This window comes from Bactrocera latifrons, unplaced genomic scaffold (assembly GCF_001853355.1).
Source record: "Bactrocera latifrons isolate USDA-ARS-PBARC rearing strain unplaced genomic scaffold, ASM185335v1 scaffold_6, whole genome shotgun sequence".
NCBI lineage: Eukaryota > Metazoa > Arthropoda > Insecta > Diptera > Tephritidae > Bactrocera > Bactrocera latifrons.
In genome coordinates, this window is record NW_017537267.1 from 3,564,569 (window position 1) to 3,591,330 (window position 26,762).

General features: G+C 36.8%; 1 protein-coding gene across 1 annotated transcript; it reads right to left on the reverse strand.

The window, feature by feature from the left end:
* Positions 1–195: 195 nt before the first annotated feature.
* LOC108974879 (protein white) lies at positions 196–15,170 on the reverse strand. Its single transcript, XM_018942980.1, has 7 exons — positions 15,096–15,170; positions 2,367–2,610; positions 1,638–2,292; positions 1,409–1,540; positions 1,160–1,346; positions 963–1,094; positions 196–912 (listed from the first exon to the last, which is right to left on the reverse strand). The coding sequence occupies exons 1-7, from the start codon at positions 15,168–15,170 to the stop codon at positions 298–300; spliced, it is 2,040 nt and encodes a 679-aa protein (XP_018798525.1). The 3' UTR covers positions 196–297.
* Positions 15,171–26,762: the final 11,592 nt, after the last annotated feature.

A 26,762-nucleotide genomic window follows, 5' to 3' on the forward strand; every position in this document is an offset into this window, starting at 1 on the left:
TTCAAGAATGATTTCTACGAAAGAGTTTTTGCGGAAGCTTATTTTAGGAGGTGTATAGTGTTCCTTAACCGGAAGCATTAAGTTGTCATTGAGCATGCGTTCGATGGGACACATCAAAAAGCAATCTGTTACTGTATGAAAATTTGACACATCTGATTCTTCAGCAAACATTCTTTCGTCGAGGAAAAACACGAGTTTTGCCAAAATTATCGTTTTATTATTTGAAAAAAAAGCATATAAAACTAGATATTTAATACCAAAAAACTAAACTGGAAACTAATCTCTTTCGCCCTCATCTTACTCTTTGCGTCTAGCGCGCACTCTCAATGCTATATACGCGGATATCCGAAAACCAACAATGAGCAAAGCCAATCCAATAAAATCGAATGGTAAATCACTTGCCGAAAAATTCAAGGTCTCCAGTATAATCTCACCTGAGCTGGGACAGGTGGTATTCGATGAAGTGCAGGTAATTTCGCCAGGTTTTACATCAGCCCACTGGTTGATTAGTAATCCCTCATTGGCATAACGGAACCATGATAAATACGACAGCCACTTGAAGTACACCGGCACCGAGCCGGAGTTTAAAAAGAAGCCGCCGAAAAGTAGAAATGGTATGATAACAGGTGGGCCCACGGAGAGCGCCATTGATGTGGACGAGCAAGCGCACGAAATCAAATAGCCAAACGATGTCGAAACATTGGCAACCAATGTAACAAGCGCCAGCGCTGTTAGAAAATGATCAATACCAGGACGCAAGCCAATCATTGGATAAGCGATGGCTGTAAAGAGCAACGGTACAATCAAGAAGAGTGGCAGTTCAGCAATTGTTTTCCCGAGGAAGTAAGTGTCACAGCGATAAAGTCGGCTGCGCGTCTCACGTATGAATACAGGCAGTTCGGATGTAAAAACCTGTAAAATACGATATTAAGTTGGGCAAAAATGTGCAATATGTAGCTTACAGTTATGGTAGCGAAGGCATTCTGAAAGGTCATATTGGTTAAAAATAGGAAAATGGCACCGTTAATGTTCATCACACCGACTTGAGTTAATTGTTGTCCCAGAAAGATCAGTCCAATGAGAACAGCAACCATCTAAAATGAAAGACATTGTATCAAGTCGCAATTTATCTATTTTAACGGTATGGGGAAGTTCGTACCGTCGTTTGAAATAGGCGCACTTTCACTAATAACGGTTCCTTCAACACTGACAGCCACGAGCGCCAGAGGACCGCACGAAACTGCATAAACCATGAAGCTTTATACGTAAATCCATTCTCGTCCTCTTTGTTCAAGCCATTGGATTTTTCCAGTTTTTGAAAATTTTGCTCCATCTCGCGAGAGACCCTGTGCGGTAACGTTAGTATTAAGTATATAGAAGTGAGATTTTGTTTGCGAGCATAACTTACTTTCCAACTGCAAAATTATCACAAATTTTGGCTATACGGTCACGTGATTCCGCTTCGCGGCCAGGCACAACGGCCAAAACTTGTACGTAAAAATCTGCTGGGTTGTAATTATTCGGACATTGAGCGCCGATGCTAGGGAAAGGTGTTAAAATGATGAATAAATAGCATGCAAAGTTTGAAATTAAGAAAACTTAGGTTAGGTTCAGTTGAGTGAAATGCGGTCACTTACTACGAGAAAAAGTCTACTGCTTCGCCCGGTGTACCCAGAAAGGCGACTCTACCTTCAGCCATGAGCAATATTTTGTCAAAAAGTTCAAATAACTCAGAAGATGGTTGATGTATGGTCAAAATGACTGTTTTGCCTTTCTGCGATAGCTTCTTCAACACCTGTACGACGCTGTGTGCCATAAATGAATCTAAACCCGAAGTCGGTTCATCACAAATCAATAGTGGTGGATCCGTTAGCGCCTCCGAAGCAAATGCCAAGCGTTTACGTTCGCCACCGGATAAGCCTTTCACTCGACCTGGCACGCCAATCAAAGTATTCTGGCATTTTCCGAGCGAGAGATCTTGAATAACTTGATCCACACGTTGTATCTTTTGCTTTTTTGTCGTATGCCTCGGCATGCGCACCATTGCTTGGAAGATGAGATGTTCTCGTGCGGTGAGTGAACCAATGAAAAGATCATCCTGTTGAACATAAGCGCAACGTGCTTGCATTTCCTTGGCATCAATCGGATGACCGTTGAGCAAGCGTACGGTGGATGGAGATATTTGTACACCTTTCGATGAGCGAAAAGCAATCGCATTCAGAAGTGTGGTTTTACCAGCGCCAGAGCTGCCCATGACCGCTAGCAATTCACCCGGATAAGCGACGCCGGAAACTGGAAAACAAATTGAGTAGTTTGAGAGTGTAAAACGCGTGTAAAATATTAAATCTACTTAATTTGCGATTTACCGTTTTTCAAGAGGTGCTTGCGCGGCACAGGAATATGACGCTCATTGCATAAAACACCTTTTACACGATTCAACAGCTGTTTCCAACCCGTACCCGGCTGGTGCACAGCACCAAACACATCTAAATTATACCAAGAGTAGGTGAGATTGTCCGCGGTGAGTGTGGGCGATGGTGGTGAGAGTGTACCGTAATTTTTACTAAACCCCTGATTTATGGAAGACTGCTCGTAGGACTGCCCATTGTTCTGGAAAGTAAAAAAAAAAAAGTTGTTAGAAGTAATTTAAAATTATGTGCTAATTTATGCCTCTAGTGGCCATAAGGTGCACGAAAAATGGAGGCAAAATATTTAACTTATAAAATAACATTATTATTTATTGCTAATAACGTAATTTCAAACCTTCTAGCCCCAATAAGCCCAAACTCAAGCTGAGTTTATTTACGAAAGGAGTCTACAAGTTAGCGAGTTATCTGCTCACGAAATTATCTTAAAGTAGTTTCCATCCTCCAACCACCTTAATATATGAATAACGAAGTAATAACATAAATTAGCAGGTCCGAATGGTGCATAAGCCGCGTCAGCGCCTGCTAAAAGTACAAGTTGGATTTTTCTCGAAGAATTCTGCAATTTGTAGCACAAAAAAGCTGCTAACACCAAGGCATGTTCGGTTGTTGGCTCGCTGCCTGTTGGCGGTTAAGCAAATTTGTAAGCTTAACAGCGAAGAACTTCAAAGTAAAATGTAAAAAAATAAGCGAAACTGTTGGAGTAGGCATAAAAAATTCTATTTAAACACAAATCTTAAAAGTTCACTACATGCGAGCTGGTGGGCTGAAAGTTAGCTAAGGGGCTTAGGCTAAAGTGGCTACAAACATTAACAGATTGTTTCACAAATTAATTGGTTTAGGCACAAAGTTGTTAAGGCAAAGCAGGAGTATAAATACTGTCTGTCTGTGTTCGGCAAAAGTTAAAGGTTTGTGGTTAAAACGCTTCTTGTTACGTATTTCTTTGTTTAGAAATAGATGTAAATACATATGTTTTTTTTTTTTTTTTATAAGAAATACACAAGGAATTGCTAGTAAGAACTCAAGACTCTCATCATATTTGTGGGTTTCTTCTTGAAGCTGTGCCATAAAAGAAGGTTGCAAAATTTGTATAACTCCTTTTGTCTTTCATAGGCGATTTCTGGTAAAGGAAAATACATACACAAGCGTACAACTATTATAATTAGTTACATAACTTCAGTACTTAAGTTTTTGTGAATTTTTTAGAAGAGGTATTAACATGCATACATATATGTACATACTATGAACATTTGCAAAATTTAATTTACTTTAATTTATTTGTTTTGAAAAATTATAAATTCTTTAGATCTCAAATCCCGTCTCCAGGAGAAGCTCCGCAAAAATATGTCTTCCTTTAATTATTGGCTCATAATTTTAAGTCGATCGGTGCAGCCAATTCGAACACACAATTTTTTTCACCGGCTATTTCCTTCCACACCTCTGTTTAGTTTACACTTGCATTTAATTTATTTAATTTAAATCATTTTTTCATTTTGCCAAATTCTTGTAAGCATAACTTCTCTTCATTAAATTTTTAAGCTCACTCAATTTTTTAAAATTAATTTTGCTTTCTGACGCCAATGTCAATTATCCGCTACATGATTATTCCTATTAGTCAAAAATCTTTCCAGTTTCCAATAAGAACACTGAAATAGAGCAAACAGCAATAAACGTTCATTAACTGACCACATCCGTGCTACAAACGGTAATGCTAGTGTTGCCACGTTAAAGACATATGTACATACACATGTTTACACATTTCAAATTGCCATCAATCATATCCGCTTTCCATACTTTCGCTTTCATCACCCACACTTCAGCTATTTTAAGCATCAGCTGGCAACCTTACGATTCCAGCAGTTGGAATTAAAGTGTAAAGTGAAAATAAGTCAAAAAGTTAAGTGCGCGTTTAATAGCCGGTAAAATTGTGTTAACAAATGTAATGTATTAATTTGTGCAATGTTTATAGTGTAATTAAGTGTTTCTGAATGGAAATAAATATAAATGTAGTGGAAAAAGTGCGAGGAGCAATTGAAATTGCGTACAAATTCGAAGCGGCATTGGTGAGTGGTAACTGTTTCGTTGTTATTGTTGTAGTAGTAAGACAATTGTGGAATGTTCTAACTGCAAATATGCGTGGTTGCACAAGAATGGAAGAATACTACAATTATTCACGCTGCAGCTTATATATACATCTGTACGCATATTTATAATCGCCAAACGTTTTTATTTTAGCTTACTTTTTGTTCTGTGTAATGCTTCGGTACAATTTAACTTTAAACAAAGCCAAAGGTAAACGTCAAAGTTTCTTTTCTAGCACTTGATTTAGAGGATTATTACTGCAGTCGGCATTAGTTGAAGCATCCGTTAACAGCTGTTGGCATACGCTTGTGTTCAGGTGTTGTTTAATTGAATTTCCATTTCACCGTGAAGCAGCATTTTTATTTTGATGTGCCAATCGGAAGTGAAGATATTTAATACCATCAGCTGTCGGCCGCTAAAAGCTTAACTTGACGCAGTCAATAATAACGAATTAAGCCGCCGCAGATGTTGGTATACAATATTTTATTTAAATATTTTGTTTGTGAAGCATTTCATGTCTCATTTAAGCTATGCAAGTGAAATGATAAAAGCCGTCATCGCAGCATTTTTACTCGCTAATAAGAAAAATAACAACAACAAAATTATTATATATGTATGTATGTCTTCAGATGTTTTCTTTTGCTTACTCGAACATGGGACGTGATGTGTCTGCGTTTTTCGCTTTTCGTCGACTTAACGCCATTATGTTTTCTTCTTTTTCAACATTTAACGGATATTAAATTTTCACTTGATAATTTTTCTTGCCGCGTTTGCGTTTGTTTTTGTTATACCCTCGACAGGGTCTACTAAGTTAAACACGCAGTTTGTAACACTTAGAAGAATGTTGGGGACTCTGTAAAATATTTACATATGTACATATAAATGATCGAGCTGAGTCGATTTAGTTCGTCGGTTTGTATATGGGATAGAGCTAGCCCCTCCGTGTTTGAGACATCGAACTGAAAGTTTGTACACGCAATTTTTCTTCAATAATCTATCCATTTGTAGGAACCGCCAATGTCAGAAAACTATAGCATGTAGTTTTCTTACAAACTGACCGATCCAAACCAAGCTTTTGTATAGACTCTTTTATTTCATAAGATGTCTTCACGATATTTTGTAAATTGGCCGAACAATATCTAGATATAAATATTTTCAAAGTCAGCAGCTTGCCTTGTGTCCGCTTGCTTTGCCACTGCCTGACGCAAATTAATTCCATGGGCTGCCTAAATGTGCACACAACCTTTATGCTCACTCCCCAATTGCTTGTGGCTTTTCGCTGATAATACTTAACATGCACTTGTTCTTCGGCATTCATGGCCAGCATGAGGTCCAGATCATACCCATTATATTACTTAATATACTAACAGCGTGTCTCAACACACCACTGCCCCAGGGGAAAAACACAAAATAAAATTGCTCTCACACCTGCTTATGGCTGCTTTGCCTAAATTATACAGTTCTTCATTTTCACGGTGTTTTTCGTTATTCTTTTGATGATTATTACTGCCAATTTTCATCTAAGTTTCAACAAGCTGCAGAAGTGACCACAAGCTGACGAATAAATTGCTTAGCGCCGTAATGGAAATCGTTGGAGTGTGCGCATATTTGGCGGGAAATTGTAATTGTGTTATTCCTTTGAGGTTTTATAACACATTATCAAAACAATAACAACAAATGCGCAAATTACACAGTGTTAAGTGTATATTTGTTCAGGGAAATTAGGTAATTCTAACTAAAATATGTGTATGTTTTATTTTTATTTGTTGTTGTGTGCATTGTGAACTGCTTAGGGCCAACTGCCGGTAATTGTTTTTCTTTTTTGTTGAATATTTGTTTAAGTTTTTTTTAGTTCTAATAAAATATACTCATGCGCGTTTTTCATCAGTTTTTTTTTATTTTAGTGGTATTTGATTTTTTTTATTTATTTTTTTGCTTACTTCTAGTCCATAATTACTTAGTTTTTGTTTGTGGTTTACTGTTATTTTGTTTTTAATAAAAATATTTTTTTCCTTCTTTTTTTTTTCAAAGAGTTGTTCAGTCTTTTTGTCGCTGTCTTCAAAGCCTAGCTGCTTTCATGAATGAATGCAAGCTGAGCGTGCTGTGTGTTAGAGGGTGGTTTTAACTGTACATTTGTTTGACACTCCATGAATGGCCAATTGGTCAATGGTTGGTGGTTTTTGGCTGCGTGTGGTGTGTGGTGTGAAACCATATAAAATACGCGCACAATTGATAATCAGCGGTACATTTTTGAAAAACTCCGTTTGAATTTTGAGAGTTGTGGTTGAGAGTTAAAATTTGTAATATTAGTTTTTAAAATTTTTATATCTGAAAATCGTGAATTTATAATTTTTAATCTAAAATTTGACTTGTTTTATAATTTTGGGATCGAAATCTTCAAAAAGAGCTTAATATGTGGACCCCAGTATCTGTAGTTGACTTTTAACCGAAAATAGCGGTCAATGTGTGAGAAATACAATTGAAATTCGAACAGAAACCATTCCTGACAATAGTATTTCTGTGTATCAGAAAGGGGTTGAATCGGATACATACTTCCTTGAGTCCCCATGTACTACTGCTGGATATATCGGTCAATATTTGAGTCATCTCAATGAAAATACAGAAAATGGTTTACTCATAACAGTGTGTCTTGTGCCTAAAATATATACAATTAAAATTTGACCTACCCCCATTTAAATAATGTCAGGTTTTTTGAACATCCGTCCGACTTGGTGATTCCATGTGAGGTACCTTATTGAAATCCAGGAATAACTTTTTTTTAGTATGTGTCATGATAATAGTTAATGGATAAAATCAGGTCGATACTAACCCAATATATGGAATAAAGGTATCATCAAAAAATTCAAAATTGAGTGTCTTATTGCTTACGCTTCACTACTTCAAATTACATACATAATATTACATTACATACATAATATTACATATGTTCTACATTTTCGGGTTCTGCGCTCAGTAATAAACCAGTTTCAACCAATATTAAATTTTCTTTTTTTTACTCATGTTCCATTTTATTTCGTATTTCACTCATGCCACTGTACATTTCCGAAAATGTTGTTAAGTTACACAATGAAGAACTCTAAATGGATAAGACATAAATATTTTTCGTTCTCCGTATTCTAGTTATGTAATATTGTCTCTAGAGTGGAGTTTAGTCCAAATGGTCTTTAGAAAAGAAACTAAATGTACATTTTTGTACAAATGTATACAAATGCTGTCACTCACGCTGCATATGAGCATGCTCGTCTAAAATAAATAAATGCTAGATAAAAAGGGAATATTATTTATTTAGTCTGCGTACTAAATCAAACATAAAAATCTCCAGACAAACTTTCAATTGTGCTTCTAAAGTTTCGGAGAGAATCGTTTACAGTTGTACACTGATGCTCAGCTGTATGCTCATACATACATACGTGCAGGTATATATACAAATACTTATACGAATACCTTCAGTTGCCATAACACCGTTTCAACAACTCGTTGACGCTAATGACTTTGATAATTGAAAACATAGATTTAGTACGTAATGATTTATATGTATGTGTATTTATGTACATACTACATGTACGGAGATACATATACATATATGAATGTACTTTTACTAAACGTGTGAGATATCACATTGGAATGTACCGTGGTAACACTGGTGATAAAATAACAGAAATATGTGTATTTAATGTCTGTTTACGCCATTTATCTGTTTATATTTTATCACTAATTATCCGCAAATACTTAAGTATATATATGAACAATGTACATTTCTTCTTTGGATGTTTGTTTATATTCCTAAAAAGTAGGTCTAGTCTTTCGTAATCCCTGCAGACACATTATAGAATTGGTATTTAATATAAGTTTAATAATAGTGTCATCGACAGATCTAGGTTTCATAACTTCTTATTTCATCCCTAAATATTATTTAAATGTTATTTGCGTTATTTTTTTCCTATTGCGTTTTCTCATTCGTAGTAAAAGTCATAAGAAAAGTGGTTACGTTTCCTCAGTGCAGTAATAACTGTGCAATGATTCTTGTGAGTGAGAGTTCCTTATCTCTCTATTTGGAATTTTGCGTGTTGCTTCCCTGTCAAACATTTACATATAAAGGGTGATCCATTTCGAGGTTTCCTATCTTCCTTTAAAACAAAAAACCTTCTTCCTTTTTTAAAGAAAAAACATAGAAAATTATAATTTAATGGGGAGTGTTTTTTTTTTAACATTCGAAAGAAGATTTTTTGGCATTTATCTTTTTTGAAGATTATTTCTTTCAAATGTTGTCCGCGGTTACGTCGCATATGGTCCACCCGAGTCCAATTCTCGATGACTCGCTCAATCATTTTGACTGGTAACTGGCAAATGTACTAGTTTCACCACCGTTCCACCGAAAGTTTCTCTAAACAAATCCACTGATTGATGCCAATTGTGGGAAGTGACGCCGTCTTGTTGAAACTAAATGTCGCTGAACAAAATTTGTCTCGAAAACGTTGAGTTTTCTTGAATTTTTTCAAGAACTTGTGTAAAGCAATGTCTTCAGAGCAGATTTAGTGGCTTCAGTTCTTCCATAAGCTGTATTTTGTACGCTTTCTATTTAAAATCTCAATATAAAATACGCCAAGTCTCCATAAGTCAGCCCGAGTTGCTGCGAACAGCAGATTCCTGCACACTCTCAGCAACGGTTGCTATATTTGCTTCATTGCGTGCTGAACGTGGTCATTCGGTCGAACATTATCCAATAATGAACGCAGGGTCTCAAGATGGGTGATGTTGTTGCGAATAGTACGCATAGGCCGATTATGTTGACCATAACCTCGTAACAGCTCGGCCTGAATGTGGTGCAGAAGATTCATGGTCCTTTGCGCATTGGCAACGGCGAATACCGCAGTCAATGGAACGATGAGCTGTACCTGGCTATTCTTAAAATATCCAATAGGTGCTAAACAGTGAAAAAAAACGACTTTCGCGCTGTTGAAGAGTCGGCTATAAGTGCGAAATCGGTACCTAAAAAATAGGTTCCTAGACACCTCTATGGAAGCCTCTCCAAGAATGAGTTCTTAATTGTAATGGGAAGTTCCTCCTATTTGCAATTTTTTATTTTCTCTTATTATCATATAGAAAACTTTATATCTCGCTTCCAACCACTTGAAAAAATATCTTGTTTCTAAGATTTTGTAGGAAATTGAATGCTCTACAAAAAAGGTCTGAACGATTTTTTCGTAAACCAAACCGTTTAAAAGATATTAACAGTTAATTTTTGATTATTTTTGGGAAAATTTTTTATTTCTTATGAATTTTGTAACAATATTCAAATTCACTCATTACATTTTTTTAGTACTGAAGATCTGTATTCCAGCATTCAAAATATTGTTATTGGAAATATTTAATATGACGCCAATATTTAATATAAGAACAGAGACAATCAGCCAATTGCTCATCTAAGCGTAACATCTTCGTGTAGTATTTCGTATCTCTACGTATTCCTATTCGTTTCTCGCTTGACTTAGTCGATTGGCTTTAGAGTTAGTAGTTTGAGTATCACTATATAAGGCGCTGTAGTTGGAAGTGCTTTCCAACGGCGCCTAAAGGTAACCGCAAAACAAATATTCGCATGAATGAAATTTTCAACTATATTTTACTTGCATAATATGCTCGAAGACACCCGGCAAGAAACTGAGAACTAGAAAAGAAATTACTTTCAAACTAAACATACATATATTAAAATCATACTATTTTTTCCATACTTAAAAAAAAAAAAGTTAAAATTTAAAATTTTCAGACTCTAGGAACAAATATTAGTATTCAGTACCCTCTGAATAAATTTTTGGTTAATTGTTGCAATAATAGTAAGAAATAGCGAAAGTGGTTCCATCAAGATCTAAAATGGATGGAAACAGCTTCCAAATTGATAGGATCGAACGATGGCAGATGTCGTAACCCATGTGTCATACAAAATCTGTATTTTTGATTTTTTGCTAATTGAAGATGATGAATTTAACAACATTGTTATTTCATGCCAAAGCCCCAAAGCTCACATTGAAAATACCGTTGCATGTTCAAATGTGATTAATTTTCCGATGGGGCAGTTATGGAGATGCGAGTATCTGCATGTAATGCCTGTTCCCATACCGGTGAAATAAAACCGCAAAACCGTTAGTTAAGCTTTATTGTGCACATGTGTTTACTATGTAACTATAAAGAAATGCAATCATATATATTTATTTGATATATGTAAATATATATCATATATACCGCTGTTGACAGCTAATTAGAAACTACACATATTTAGAAGTAAATAATGTTATTTTCCAACAAATCACTTACTTTTTCTGGTTTTCCACTCGTTTTAGTGAAACTTAATTTCTAATAGTAAACATTTTATTTAAAAATCATTTTTTTGTTTTTTTGAAGATTTTAACAAAAATGTGTTGAATAAACGATTTGATTGTGACAGCTAATTATAAACGAAAACATTTTATAAGCAAAAAATACTGTTACTATAAAAAGTTGCTTACTTTCAGTTAACATTTTTTCACCTAACCCTTTTACTTTAATGCTGCTCCACATCGTTTGTGAATTGAAGTTATAAGACTCTGACAGCGCAGCACTAGTGTTGCTTGCCATGCCATCCTAATTTCATCAAAAAGGACATCCGTATTTGTGATATTTTTGGTACAAAGATGTGTTCTCTTCAGGCCACTCCAAAACATTCATCGAATTTTCAACAAAAAACATGTGTGTCCACTTCCCGTATGCTTCGGATTGTTATTTTGTTGGAATTTCCATATAACAGGCAAATTCCTCCTTATTTTATGGCAGAATGACATTTTTTAGAATGTCGACGCATTTCCCCTTTTTTAAAATCACATCAGTCGTATGAAACGGACCTACAACATTCCAGGAAAAAATTTCCCCGGCATGATTGATCCTCCACCATGATTCAGTACGTGTGAAACATATCGAGGATCAAATTCTTGAAAGATTAGAAGATACCTTCGACCATTAGAATTTATGTGATTAATTTCAGTTACTTTGCTCCAAACAACACACTGTCATTGATTTGTTGTTCAAGATCAGTAAGAGTTGGGAAATTCTACGCGTTGGTTACTTCGCATTCTAGCCAGAAGTGGTTTTATGCGTGGAGTCCAAATTCGACCGAACGTCGGGAAATTGTTTTCTTGTATATTTGGCCATTATATTCATCTTGAGTTTTATGTAGAATGTCAGTGGAACTCTTTTTTGAGCCTCTTCGGGCGATCGTAGTAATTCAGTCGTCTATTTCTGTTGAAGTGTTTTAAGGTTATTCTTTGTGTTTAACACTGAAAATAGTTTTAAAATTCTGTATATGCGTAAGGGCATTGAAACCCGTTTTTTTTGTACCTGATTCCAAAAATTCTTTGTACATCTTTCCAGACTCACGAATATCAAAAATGTAGCTGCGAAGGGTTGCTGCAGCTTTTTCTCATTAAAAACTTGAATAATACATTTTAAACTACGACTTTGAAACAATCCTTACCAGAAATCAATAATATTATTAATACAAATTAGCGCCGGAAGGAATTTTAATTCTTTAAAGAAGTGTTTCTAATTAGCTGTCGCACTTAGTTCACCTTCTATATCGTAACGCATTTATTATTTGGGAAAACTATTTGGAAAAACATTACAAGAACTTCAACTACACAACTACAAAACTTAGCGAATTTAATAAAGGAACGCAAACAATACAAGACGTTTAAGAATATAAATAACGGTACACAAAATCATTTAATCAGCATACGCATCAGCCACCTACAATAAAGGGAGTGTTTCTAATTAGTTGTCAACAGATGTACATATTTATATGCACATAAAGATACTAATATGCATATTTGCTTTAAAGTGCATAAATAAATAGAATATATCGAGAAGTAATAAATAATTCGATTGACACATTTCTCACCAATGTCGATAGCTTTTGTATCTTCATATTGCATAATCCTAAAAATAGCATAAGAAATATGAAGAACTAAGACACGCCGTATGTACCCAGTCTCACTAATGAGTGGTTCAAGTAGGGGTACTTATTTCTATAGTTCTTTTTGGACAGATCACGCGTTAGTAGTCTCAAGCTGGCATGTTATTTTTGTTCAATTTTGTTTGGCATTTCATCTTGCGAAGACTTACGACTGACCGTAAAACGTTTTGTTAAGAATGTGGTCCACTCAGCTTATGGTTACCATAAACAGCATACTGAGCATACTATTCGCTACAGCATTACCCATCTTTAAGGCACAGCATTCATTATTGGATAATAATATATTTGATTTGATAGACCACGTCCAGAGTGCAGTGAAGAAAATAAAGCAGTCGTAGCTGTTCTTGTACACTAGGCCGACGAGAGCTGTACTCAATTATGTCGAGATGTTAAATTGAAAGCGTGTAAAAAACAGCTTGTGCAACAATTGAAGCCTCTCGACCTTCCCGTGCGGCATCTCTTCCCTTTTTGAGCTTTTGAAAAATTCGAAGAAGCTCCGACGTTTTCGAGCCAAATTTTGTTCAGCGATGGGGTTTATTTCAAGCTCAATGGGTATGTATACAAGCAAAATTACCGCATGTGGAACGAAGTGCTCTTCATGAAGAAAATTCAAGAGCTGTCATTTCATCAAGAAACAATAACAGTTTGGCGTGGTTTGTGGGGCGGTGGAATCATCGGTCCATATTTTTTTTCAAAAATAATGCCTGCGAGAACGTAACCTTCAATGGCGACCATAATCGTGCCATGACAACCAACTATTTGATTGAAAATGAAGCTCGTGTTCTTGACGACATTTGGTATATACAGTCTGAAGAGTATGCGGACAATAACGCTTCGATTCAAGCCTAGGAGCAAAACATCACGCGTGCCGTTCGTCAGTTACCAGTCGAAATGCTGGAACGACTAATCGAAAAGTGGACTCAGGTATTGGCCCATCTGAGACGTAGCCCCGGCCAACATTTAAAATAGATAATCTTCAAAAAATAAATGCCAACTAATGTTCTTTCGAAAGAAAGAAATATTTTCCAATAAATTTGAAGCTTCTGTATTTTTTCGTTAAAAAATTACCTCGAAATGTATCACCCTATATTTTAATTTTAAAATTTTTCTATTTTATTTGATTTTTTTTCTGTATTCTTGTGACACTTTTCTTTAAGACATTTCAAAAATAACCTGAAATTCATTCATCTGATCTAAAATAATAATGAAAACTCTGTTGAGTATTGGTGTGTCTCACATAACCAAGTGCTCGAAGGACATGTGATTTCTAGTTTCTGAACTGAAATTCCGCGCCTCTCTACTTAGAGGCATTATAATATTAGTTTGTCAAAAAAGTCTTGCGGTATTTTTATTGAAATTTCAATTGTTCATACAAATTTTTTTGATGACTCATGCCCAGCTCTTCCCGGATGCTACGGCTGCTACTATGCCGGTCTCTTTCGACCAATTCAGCGATTTTATCGCAATTTTCGACAACAGGCCTTCCGGAGCGTGGCACAACTTCGACCACCTCTACACCAGAACGAAAACGTTGAAACCATTGTGCGGTGGAAATGGAAATTGTATCGGAGGGAAAGTGCACGAATTTTACTGGCGGCTTGAGATGCATTTTTGCCTTTATCGTAGTAGTACTGTAAAATATGCCGTATTTTCTCTTTATTTTGCTCCATGTTTGCGACGCTATAACTCACGAACGACTTAAAAGAAACGACAATCAATCAAACTCGTGTTAGCGCGTGAAATGAGCTTTCCAAAAAGGTATAGCATGACCCGATGCGACAAATAAAACTAGAACTACGCGCTCTCGGCGCCAACTAGCGAAAATACCGCAAGACTTTTTTGACAACCATATGATTTTTATACTACGACTACCTTTTCCTACTCTTATTAAATTCTCCACAGCGTCTGCTGAAAAATCCAAAATTAATAAATTAAAGCGTTAATTTTCTCTCTTTTCTAGATACACACCGCCTCTAAACAAGTGGTAAGTAATTTTGTCTTTTTATTTTTATTTTAATTTAAATTTTTATATTTATTTCCACGCTATTACACTGGACAGCGTCTTCTCAGCCATTTGCTCTACTTATCTACATTCCTTTTTGCCTTGTCGTTTTGTAATGCCAAATTGCGCTTGCCTTCATCACCGTTACTATTGCTGTCTGGCGTACTGTGTCTCTATTCGCTTACCTACTTTCTTATTGGTGTGTGTTTTTGTTGGGACCCTTTTTGATTTTTTGTTTACCTAACAACTTGTCATTTGCCATTAGAAAAGTTTGTCTACATACATTGTACTATTATATATCTGTCCATCTGTCTGTCTATCTGCTTGTCTGTCTGTTTGTCTATCTGTTTGTCTGTCTGTCTATCTTTCTGTCTATCTGTCTGTCTGTATAGTATGTTTCTGTGTCCGTCTATTCGTCGCTGTTGCTTTAGCTGGTCTTTTCAGCTGTCTTTCATTTGCCTCATCATTTATTTGTAATTCGTGCATCCTTACGGCCAACTTACAGTTATATTTGTATGCTTGTCTATATTTGCACTTTTGTGTGTGTGTATATGTATTTACTTACATTATCCAAACTTTCGGCCGATGTGCTAGTGGCCTTGCCGCCTCTTATTAGCACCTCCTGATCCTCCTGACCCATTTTGCAGTTCGCTTTGCTGGTGTCCTCTTCTACTTTTTTACGATTTTTGTTTGATTTTATTTTTTTTGTTGCAACTTTTTCACTCTAGAATTTGCACTTTTTTCCTTTTTGCGCTCGTTTTTTCTATTTCAATTTAACTTATTATTTTTTTTTGCCCGCTGTCTGCTGCCTGCTGCCGAAAAGTCGTAATTTGTGCTAATACAACAATGTACTGGCGTGGGCGGCACGCTGTGAAGGCGCACAAAAAAGTGAGTAAATGAAGATAAGTAGTCAAAAGTAAGGAATTTTTACACTTTTCGTGAAAAACTTTGCATTTTTTCGCGTCGTTCGGTTGGCGTTGTGTGTGTGTGTGTGTGTGTGCGCGGAGGTTGGATATTGATGCTAAATCAATTAATGGCAATTAACCGGAAGTTTGCATTCAAAACAAACTTTTAGCGTTGCTTTTTTCGGGGGCTTTTAGCACTTTTTCATTACACTTTGTAATTTTCACTTTAAATTGGCGTAAAAAATTGCAATTTATTCACTTTCCTCAACTCATTACATTTAATTCCACAAAATGTGTTTTTTTATTTCTGATAAATGTTTTCTTTCTCTTTTTTCACTAAGTGTTGTCTTATATTAATTTTCTAAAAAATTTAATTTTTATTTTTAATTTTTTTTGTATTTTTTCTCTTTCTTTTTAACTTTAATTCCACTGTTGCATCAGCAAATCACTTCCGCCTCTTTGCTGCGACTACGACGCGCTAGTGACGTTGACAGCGTCGCTGACACGTTTCTGAGTGACTTCGTTTTCTGTCGCAAATCGTTTCTGTTTTACTTAATTTCCTTGCGGTTTCGCTGACTTTAATAATTTGAAGGCTTCTCCACACACTTTTTTCAATATTCAAAATATATCTCTCGCATAAATGCTTATAAAGTCTGCAGTCGCAGTTCACTGTTGCTTATAAATAGCTAAGTAAGTTCGTATACTCGTCCTTCGCGCCACCACAAATAACCTCCAAACTTAGCTATATTTAAGCACATATATATGCATGAATCTAGTGCCTCACCTTTCTTCTCCACAATTTATTTAACTCTAAAAATTGTTTGTCACTTGTAATTCCACCAGGCGTTACTGTGCACTCCCACTGACTGCATTAAACTGAGCATGCTCGTCAAGTTAACGCTGGTAAAGCCCTCGCCAGTGTTGCAGCGTTCGTTTGGCCAACATTGCTCGAAAGATTAACTCAAATGATGCTCAGCTTTTGTTTGCTGGGCGTTGAGCAAGGGAACTATTGCGGCTTCTAGTGCAAATCTTCGTACAAATGCGTTGCACCTTATTCGTCTGGTTGTTGTAGTTGCTGTTGTTGGTGTCTCAACATCAGTTGAATGATAATTGCTGGCAATTGGTTTGCTTGTAAAGGCGCTACGTTTGCTTTTCTTATCTGAAATTCATTTAAATACGACAGATAAGTATGCCCTGTAGCCAAGGTAGTGCGTTGATAGCATTATCTGATTTGCTAATACGCCGCTCTGTCGCTGTACGTATTAGCCGCTGTGTCGCATCTCGTGTGTCGGCAAAGGAATTAATAGAACGTTGTAGAAACGAAAAAAAAAAAATCATAATCCAGATAGATTATGCACTGTGTGTTGACCTGCTTTTGTACTTAGCAAATAAAAAGCAACAAATTTGTAGCTATTCAAGTTAGTGTGAGTTTTCGTCTCGTAATTTTCTTATTTTCCACAATCAAGATTTTACTTTCGGTAGCTCTGAGGTCTGTACATGATGTTGCATTTTCACGACACTCACATTCTTCTATTGTAAAACACCCCTGCTCAACTTCTTGTTATTTTTATAACACGTATAAGTACCTTAGTGGGATGTGTATTTTGTGACAGTGGTAGTTAAAATAAGTTCTATAAAAATCACCCAAGTCTTTATATGTATGATCCTCTATATATCTAACAGGTGGCGCAAAATTTACCTTCCGATGTTTTTTGTAAAATCAAACACTTTTTTTAAAAAATGAAAAACTTTGATTCTGCTTGCGTATTATTATTATTTGGACTTTTAAATTTTTGTACATCAAGCCGAGAATATGATATCATGTAAATGGCTGCCGTCACAGTTGATTGCCATTTGAGCCCTTTTTATGGCATTTTCTATCACTTTGGCCAGAACTTCCGGTTACAAGTCCTCACATTCTTGACGGATATTGTCTTTAAGAGCTGCAGGAGTTGAAGCTTGTTGACATTAACATGCGATTTCAAAAAGCCCCACAAAAAAAAGTCTGGAGCGGTCAAATCAGGCGATCTTGCTGGCCAGTGCAAATCGCGAAAACAGGAGATTAGGCGCCCGGTAAATGCATCCTTCAGCATATCGGTTGTGGCACGCAGTGTAGCGGACCATTGTTTATTTCGCATGTGTTTACTACACAAATGTCGAAACAGAACTGGCATTAGAGGTCAATTGCAAAATGAACAGCATCTTCTGATTGTCTTCTGACTTTTGCTCCACCCTTTACTACTACTGAAAATGCGATAACTCTTTTAAAAAAAAGTCTCTAGCTATATTCAATTTTACTTTTTTTTATCTCAATGTTCGTATGTTACCTTGAGAAAATGGAAGAAGTTGGAGAGTAACCACAGCATGGATCAAAAATCTAAATATCTTTACAGTGAGTAACCAATGAAGATAACGGAACAAAAAATTGTCGAATTCGAACAGCAACTTTACATTGCCACAGATACCGTGCCTATAACTGTTATTTTGCTGAAAATATTGTAAAACCTCTGAGATGTATAGTATAAATGAAATTCAGAGAGATACCTTGAGTTAAAAGGCACAAAATCGGCAACATCTTCTGCCTCTTAGATGTTTCGGTATTTATATTTTTTTTTTGGGTTTTTTAGGGAGCATTTTCGAAAAATACCGTCATTATTCCGGACGGTATGTACGATTTATATTAGTCGCTGAAGCGGTGAGCAATACGCCTACGTACTCGTATTAACTCTTAACTACATCGTCATTGCTTGTTTTATGCCCCACGTAACAGCCGGTAGGCATTACATCAGGAGACCAAGCTTAGCCATTCTGGCTTACTACTAATTCATTCTTCTCATTTCGCTGCTTTGCCACTTCTTAGCTATTTTAGAACTATATTCACCACGCTTTCATGCTCTCACACTATCCCACTCTAGTTTCTACTCAGTTTCCGGTATCACTCGTTCCGTTGTCAATTTATCTAGATCGGATCTCTCCTTTTCATAGCCTCGTCAGAAAAAGAAGATGTGGAGCGCGTTTTCTTCGCCGATGTCACGGAAGGAGCAATTCGTCTCATCGTCATGGCCATATTTGTAAAGATATTCTGTAAAACACCCATGCCCCGTCAAAAACTGCATTATATAGAAATGTTTTTCAATATTTCCTATCTAACCATGCTTGTAAGCCTTTAATAAGTCTGTGATCCATCTGTCCGTTGTAGTACGTTTTTGCCATTCATTAAGGCTTGTTTGCCCTCCTCTCTCCGCTCTTCCACTATTAATCGGCTACCCAGTATTGTGAACCTGTTGTTTACTTTTTGAGTTCCATTGCCATTATCTCTGGTGGCATGATGCCTGCTATAATTCCACCCAAAGGCTTCGGGGGATACCGTTCGAAATACGCTCATGACCCGAAAGGCACAGAGCCGCATTGCAAACTTCACTTTCTTTGCATACGTTTTTTACTGTAGTACTGATCGCCTTTCCACAGCGGCACATCAGTCTTCAGCGTACTAGCTTTTTCTTTGGACCCTGCCGAAACCCATTCCATATAGCTTGATTCATTTTCTTGTTCCGCAACCTGGTACTACAGTCCATGGCGAAGTTGATACGCCTCAGCCTGTGTGCGAATATTTCATCATGGAAGCTGAGTTTTCCGACATTTGGAAACAACTTGCTTACTTAACCATGCTTTGCAATCGCCCATAACGATTTTCAAGTCTTGGTTGCAGCAGAGCTCACAGTCGTCCTTTTTTTTGTCTATGATGTGGGCGAAAAGCAGAGATCTGTTATGATGGGTTGCGACCTACGTCTACTTATCATTTATAGGGGTGAATGCCAAAACGAATTCAACATCAAATTTGAATGATGATTAGATTTCCCAAGGAACCTCCTTCGTTGGTCATTGTCACTTTCATCGCATTTCTTGAACATCGTTGATTACAGCCTTTAGTCGTACAAAGACATTCGAGGTTCATCATTCCTCGTTATCCTCAAAATATTTCAGGTAGTCTTATCAAAAGGGAGTCTCTCATTCGTGGCTTTGTTTGATTTTTCGTTGGTTAGGTATTTTGTGTGGTGTCTCCCAAACAGTACGCACAACCGCAGGGGGTTTCGACTTACTTTGGTTTGCCTCCAACTTACTTGTATTACTTTTGGTCTACCTTCCCACCTAGACTACAAAAATTTTACAACTTTAATGCCGAATGAAGATCAATGACCTTTAAGAATCCATACAGTTACACGATTCCCTTGTGACACTAAAAAATGGACTTTCATTTTTAACATTTTAAAATAATATTTTCCAAGATTTATGCCGAAACCGATTGACATCTGACATTTAGCGACCCACACCACCGAGTCGAAATGGAACAGGGAGCACTTTGGTATTTATGCTTCACCACATTCGCACACTCATACGATATTCCAGCGGTGATATGCCTTTCTTCCTGTCATGCCAGTGTTGTATTGCAAATACTACTAGTATGCAAGCGATATTATTTTAGCTTTCAATATACTTGTTGGTATGAAGTTATGGTTGTTGGCCAAACGCTTGGCGTTCATATGATTTATGACCGTCGCTGTCCACTGACTATTACGGTGAATTATTGCGTCCTGCACGGAGCCGAGTTACGCTGCTGCTGCTGCCACATCGATACACAATTTATCAATCATTGGTGCTGTAGACAGAACAATAAAACAACAACAAATATCGAGAATAGTAAATACTCATACAAGGAGTGGGTACAGCAATCTATACAAGAGCACATAGAAGTCGTTTCGCTGAAAATTTCCGGAGAATTTGGCCAAAATCTAAAAATTGCCACTTGTAGTGTGTGGAGCGTTATGTGCTGGCATTGAGGTGTTGACAGTGGTTAATTTAAAAAAAAAAAAAAAAAATATGCATTTCTCCCTTAGTTCCACAATTTTGGCTGCTTTGGGGACTGCAACTGTTTCTCAACTAATTTACTAATTCTCGAAAAAATGTTGCATAAAAATAAAATATTTATTTGATGTAGATTTCAATGAAATATACTAACTACTCACGAAATAACTAAATACAAAATATAAATTATTCATCAATATTCACTTATGCCAACGGTTTTTGCGGTCCTCGAAATACTTTTCATTAGCACTTTTTGGAATGGCCTTCAGTTCCTTCACCGAATTTTGTTCAATCCTTCGATCGACTGCAAATCAGTTCCACAGAGCGGCAGTTTTAGTTTGGAGAAAAATGAAAAAATAAAATCAGTCGGAGCCAAAGCTGATGAATACGGTGGTTTATCGACGGTATTCATTCATTCGTTATTGGTTATAAATTCGTTCAATTATCTTAAGTCATTATTTATTCTTTTTTATAGCATAAAATGTTCAAAAAAATATTTTCTTGATTTTAATTGGTTAATTTAAGTGATCTGATCTGTATAATATAATCGGTAGTACGATAGTAATCTGTAATCTGTACCAAATTTCGTGGCGATAACTTGTCAAATAAAAAATGTTTCCATACAAGGACTTGAGTTGGAATGAAAGCTATGATTTTTCCGATATCGGTTCCGACAAATGAATGTCTTATTGATGAGAAAAACTGAGGGACTACTTCTCGTGTATACAGACAGACGAACATGATTAAATCGACTCGGTTCACTCTGATCATTTACATATGTTGTATGTATACTTTATAGGGTTTCTTACCTTGTTTCCTCTTGGGAAACTTAATATTTTTTTATAATAGGGGGAAGCATCGTAAGCCGGAGTTTTAATCGCTAAACCTAACCTATTCCGAATTCAAGACTCTCCCAGGCGGCCATCAGTTAAGTATTACTTCTCGGAGTGCGGTTTGACGGACGCCTATACTGTTGAAAGGCCTCAGTTTTGTCATTACTAAAGCTGATGCTTCGCTGACACCGAGTGTAGGTTTTAGGTTTTATTTTATTTTTAAAAGATGAGCACCCATAAGAATGCATGTTCAAAGTCTTCTATACATTATGTACAGGTTGGACAGTTTAGACTAATGTCCTTGTGAATTCTATAGATGTAGCTTCTAAAGCATCTAAGTTAACTTAGTATTTGGGTTAAATTGAAATCCATTGTGGGACCAGCGTTCTTTGGATGAGGATTGCCACCACAGCTGCCACATTTGGGTACTCTTGTTCCTCTCCTCTATCTTTATGGTTTTAGGCGCTTATAGTTGATATATTCGCTCAAGTTCATCTACCTGGACAGTATACTGGATAATACTTTAGCAGTAATTCTTTACATTGAAGAAAGTCGTTGCACTGTGATTATGATTGATGTCAAACACTGGCTCCATATTGCAGTTGCATACAATATTACTGAGCTCATTGTTTTTACGATATACAACGTACGCAGGCTCTGTTTGTCAGCATTTTTGATAAAGGATTATATATTTTATTTGATTTTCCTGATACACGGGTGTTTTTTGAAACTAAATCTTGAATTTAATATTTTGCCCAGATGGTTCAATTGTGAATTATTCGTTGTTGTACCTGCCTAGTGCTTATAAGCAGAACTTTTGTTTTGTGCTTAGCCACTTCCAAACTCACCGAAGAAAACTAGTAGCATAAAAATAAACAATTTACACACTCAGTGCATTCGCTTTTAGGTCATCTAGTACTACGATAGGATCGTCTGCGTATGTTGTTAGTTTATGTTGGTTGCTATCTTCTTCGCACTCCGTCAGCCATGATGTCCCCTTAGACCTAACACTGAACCATGAAATACTTTCTACTAGATATAGTAGCTCTTGGTAACTTCGTCAATATCGAATATCTGAAAGGGTTCCTATGTAATTAATAAAGCCTTAGAGCTGAAGGGTGATGCATTAGAGGTGAGGGGAATGTTTATTGTCATTCGAAAAAAAAATTATTTGTCATTCAGTTTTTGAAGACTATCTTTTTTGAAATGTTGGCCGCGGCTCAGATGGCCCATCCGTTGAGTCCAATTTCGTAAACAGACACGTCTGAGTATTTCGACCGGTACTTGTCGAATGACACGCGTGATCCTAATACAATGTGTGGAAAGTGGTGCCGCCTTATTAAAACCAAATGTCGCCGAGATTACGATCTTCAATTTCAGACATCAAATAGACGGTTAACACGACATTCGCCACTGACGGTTACATTCTCACCGGCATCATTTTTGAAGAAAAACCAAACCAACACTAAACCATTGTTTTTATACTCTCGCAACAAAGTTGCTAAAGAGAGTATTATAGTTTGTTTGTAAGTCCTAAAACTAAAAGAGTTAGATATAGGGTTATATATACCAAAGTGATCAGGGTGACGAGTAGAGTTGAAATACGGATGTCTGTCTGTCTGTCCGTCCGTCCGTCTGTCCGTCGGTCTGTGCAAGCTGTAACTTGAGTAAAAATTGAGATATCATGATGAAACTTGGTACACGTATTTCCTGGCTCCATAAGAAGGTTAAGTTCGAAAGTGGGCAAAAGTGGGCGAAAGTGGGCCTGCTGCCACTCCCACAAAATGGCGAAAACCGAAAACCTATAAAGTGTCATAACTATGCCATAAATAAAGATATTATAGGATCCCATTAGAGTGCGACATATTTGGACGTAATTTTTTAGGAAAAGTGGGCGTGGCCCCGCCCCCTACTAAGTTTTTTGTACATATCTCGGAAACTACTATAGCTATGTCAACCAAACTCTATACAATCGTTTCCTTTAGGCATTTCCATATACAGTTCAAGAACGGAAGAAATCGGATAATAACCACGCCCACCTCCCATACAAAGGTTGAAAATCACTAATATCAAAAAACGTCGGAAGCACTAAATTTTACGAAAGAAATGGCAGAAAGAAGCTGCACGCAGGCTTCTTTTAATAAATGAAAATGGGCATGGCGTCGCCCACTTATGGACCAAAAACCATATCTCAGGAACTACTCGACCGATTTCAATGAAATTCGGTACATAATATTTTCTTAACACCCTGATGACATGTACGAAATATGGGTTAAATCGATTTACAACCACGCCTTCTTCCAATATAATGCTATTTTGAATTCCATCTGATGCCTTCTCTTTATAATATATCCATTAGGAACCAATGATGATAGCAGAATAAAACTTTACACAAACACGGTATTTGATGCGAGTTCGGTGACACCCGAACTTAGCACTTCCTTACTTGTTTTTAGATGAAATTATAGCTCTTGAATCCCTTCAGGTTGATCTTTGTTTCAAAAGCGGCAATTCTACTTGTCTACATACCCACTGAAACATAAATGAGCCCCATCGCTGAACAATATTTGAAAATGTTGGATCTTCTTGGAACACTTCAAGAGCCCACAGAGCGTAGGGATGTTGCTTTGGAAGGTCGAGTAGGTTCAGTTCTTGCACAGGTTGTATTTCGTACGCCTTCACTTCAATCTAAGATTTCGACGTAAAAGCGCCAACCCGTCACTCCAAGATTCTACGGACGGTGCCGAATCGAGTCTCCACAGTCTTCGTGTACACTCTTAGCAACGGCTGCTACACAATTTTCTTCACTGCGTGCTGGACGTGGTCTATTTAATCGCATATTATCCAATAATTAATGTTGGGTCTTAAAATGGGTGATGGTGTTGTGAATACGCTCAGAAGACCGTTTATTTTGACCACAAGTTAAATGAAGCGGGCGAAACACATTCTTTACAGAACGAGTATTTTTGTAATAAAGTTGAATGATTTGTAAACGTTGGCCAAGCGTAATCCTCTCCGTGATGAAATGGCAAACAATTCAGAACAGAAACGAACGATACGAAAATCTGTGCCATTAAACTTTTTACGTCATTTTAGAGAGCGTCGACTCACTGTGCTCTATGTCATTTTCTATTTTACAACCGTTACTTCGTTTTATTGTCGTAACTGTTACTGTGATATATTACTGTTTGCACTTTCCGCAACAGTGGACGCACACCCACACGCTTCGCCCGTAAATGTAGTAGTGTAAATTTATTCATATACACATATATATGTATATGGTCTCGGTAACGAACGGGTTAATTGCCGTTCATTCGCGCATTAGCACCCAATGGATGTTGATTTGAGTTTCGAAAAAATAAGGATATTGCAATTTATGAAAAAGCAAATGTCGCCATATTTGCTGGACTTGTTAAATATTTTTTTACCGTTTCTTTATTCAATACGCGTATATGGCGCAGACTGCGCTTGCATGCAACAGTGTAGCCAGCTGTATAAAAATTGCAATATAAACACTTTTTGTGCACATTCATCATTTTTGACAGTGCGATTTGACAGTTGTAAATGTAACGAAAGCAATTTTGTTGCGAATGGAAAAAATCGGTTTGATTATAATGTAACGGAAGTTCGAGTACAATTGCTTTAAGTGAATTTTTAATTCATTCTCTTTATTCTAATGTTTTATTAAATACATTGCTTTGTGCATTATTTTAAATGATTAAAAGAATTAAAAAACATTTGAAAATTGAAATTGGTGAAATACCTTTAGAAATTGTATATTCGTGGTTTTGAACCTTTTTAATAAACGACACTAAGTAAGCGATGATCCAAAATCGTTGGATTTCAGTTGGACAGATATTCTTGCTTCGTGCTACCCACACTCCTAAAAGTGGATAACCAAATCCTCTTAGTTCGATGAAGCGCTTTGAGCTTACCCAGTTCCTACGCCATGTTCGCCTAAATTGTGTCTACCGAGGTATTGCAAACAGCCGGACAATAGAGGAGAAAAACAAGTTGAATCAACCTCGGCTTTCTTATGACATCTATAGCAAAGAGCTATTGTATCCAGTATCCAGTCAGAACACTTACAATTGCGATAAGATTGACTAATGCTGAGAGCAAATAGTTCGAAAGATCTCTTACGGTTCAGTTCGGAAAAGAAGGATCTCGCAGTCGCAGAGTTGTGATTATTGACCAGTGCTTGGTGAGGCACATCTCTCTGAAACAAGCTGCACCTCGGAACATTACATCTACTGCTATTTCGATGGTAGCCACTTTCGCCTGAAAGACACTAGAGTGGTTTGGTAGCCTGAAACAATAGTTGATGAATAGCTTCTGACAGAATCCGGAGTTCATTGCATTTTATCTCTAACGGTTTGTGGGATCCACTATATAATAATCTAAAAGACAGTAACTTATCAATCTGAACAAAAAATATTAGATAATTTGAAAAACTTATTAATTTAGTTTCTCGAGTGTTATCCACTTAGATAGACTCATGCCTCATAACCGCAATTTTGCAATGAAATTTACATATGAGAGTTAGCTGTGGGTTCGAGAAATTCAGAATCTAAGTTACTTTTCTTAAATGCTTTTTGCTTAGAAGTGAAAAAGCTAAGAAGACCCATACTCATAGCGGGACTATCGCAAGCAAAATTTATTTTCGTGTCGTACATTATCGTACGTGACTACTGGAAATATTTAAGCTTTTTTGGACTCGAAATGCAGTTTTGAACGCTTCACGAAAATAATCACAAGTGCTCGATGACATTTTGGAAGCGAAAACGCACAGTAAAAACAAAAAATGCGACATAATGCTGTGGTATGCCGCGACCGAGTGTCAGGTTACCCGAAAACTGCTACCACAGGGAACAAAATGGCAAAAGTCCACCATCTCTTATTAATAGGTTTGTGTTCTAAGGCTGTGAATTTTTCAAATACTCAGGTGAATCTGGAAAGGCAAATCTATATCTTATTGTGTGGTTACTATGTCGAATTGTTGAGCTCATTCGCGGTTGAATTGCAGGACTGCTGCCGCATTCCTCATATACTGCAAACTGGATCCAGACTTTCCAAAAAAATTTGTTCAGCGCTCAAGCTTACATTTGCTTGATTGGATTAATAAACAGAATTACCGCATTTGGTGTAATGATAATCCCCAAGCCATTGTTGAGACGCCGTGTCATGCTTAAAATGTAACTGCACAGAGCCGCATTGCAAACTTCACTTTCTTTGCATACGTTTTTTACTGTAGTACTGATCGCCTTTCCACAGCGGCACATCAGTCTTCATCGTACTAGCTTTTTCTTTGGACCTTGCCGAAACCCATTCCATATAGCTTGATCCATTTTCTTGTTCCGCAACCTGGTACTACAGGCCACGGCGAAGTTGATACGCCTCAGCCTGTGTGCGGATATTTCATCATGGAAGCTGAGTTTTCCGACATTTGAAAATATTTTTAAACTTTAAGTGCAGAGGGAATCTTTAATTCATACTTCATTCCAAATGATGTCGGCTCTAATGTAACAGTCTATGAGGAACGGTATAGAATCATGATTAAGGACTTTTTGTGCCTGGGTTGGAGGACGTTGACCTTCACGTGGAATTTAAATTTTCTTTTAGGGGATTAGA

Excerpts from the sequence above, each read along its gene's own strand:
- LOC108974879 (XM_018942980.1), bottom strand. The coding sequence starts at position 15,170 with ATGGGTCAGGAGGATCAGGAGGTGCTAATAAGAGGCGGCAAGGCCACT. Across the intron at positions 2,611-15,095 it reads CGGCCGAAAGTTTGGATAAT|AACAATGGGCAGTCCTACGA; the intron begins GTAAGTAAATAC and ends TTTACTTTCCAG. Across the intron at positions 1,347-1,408 it reads GATAATTTTGCAGTTGGAAA|GGTCTCTCGCGAGATGGAGC; the intron begins GTAAGTTATGCT and ends GTTACCGCACAG.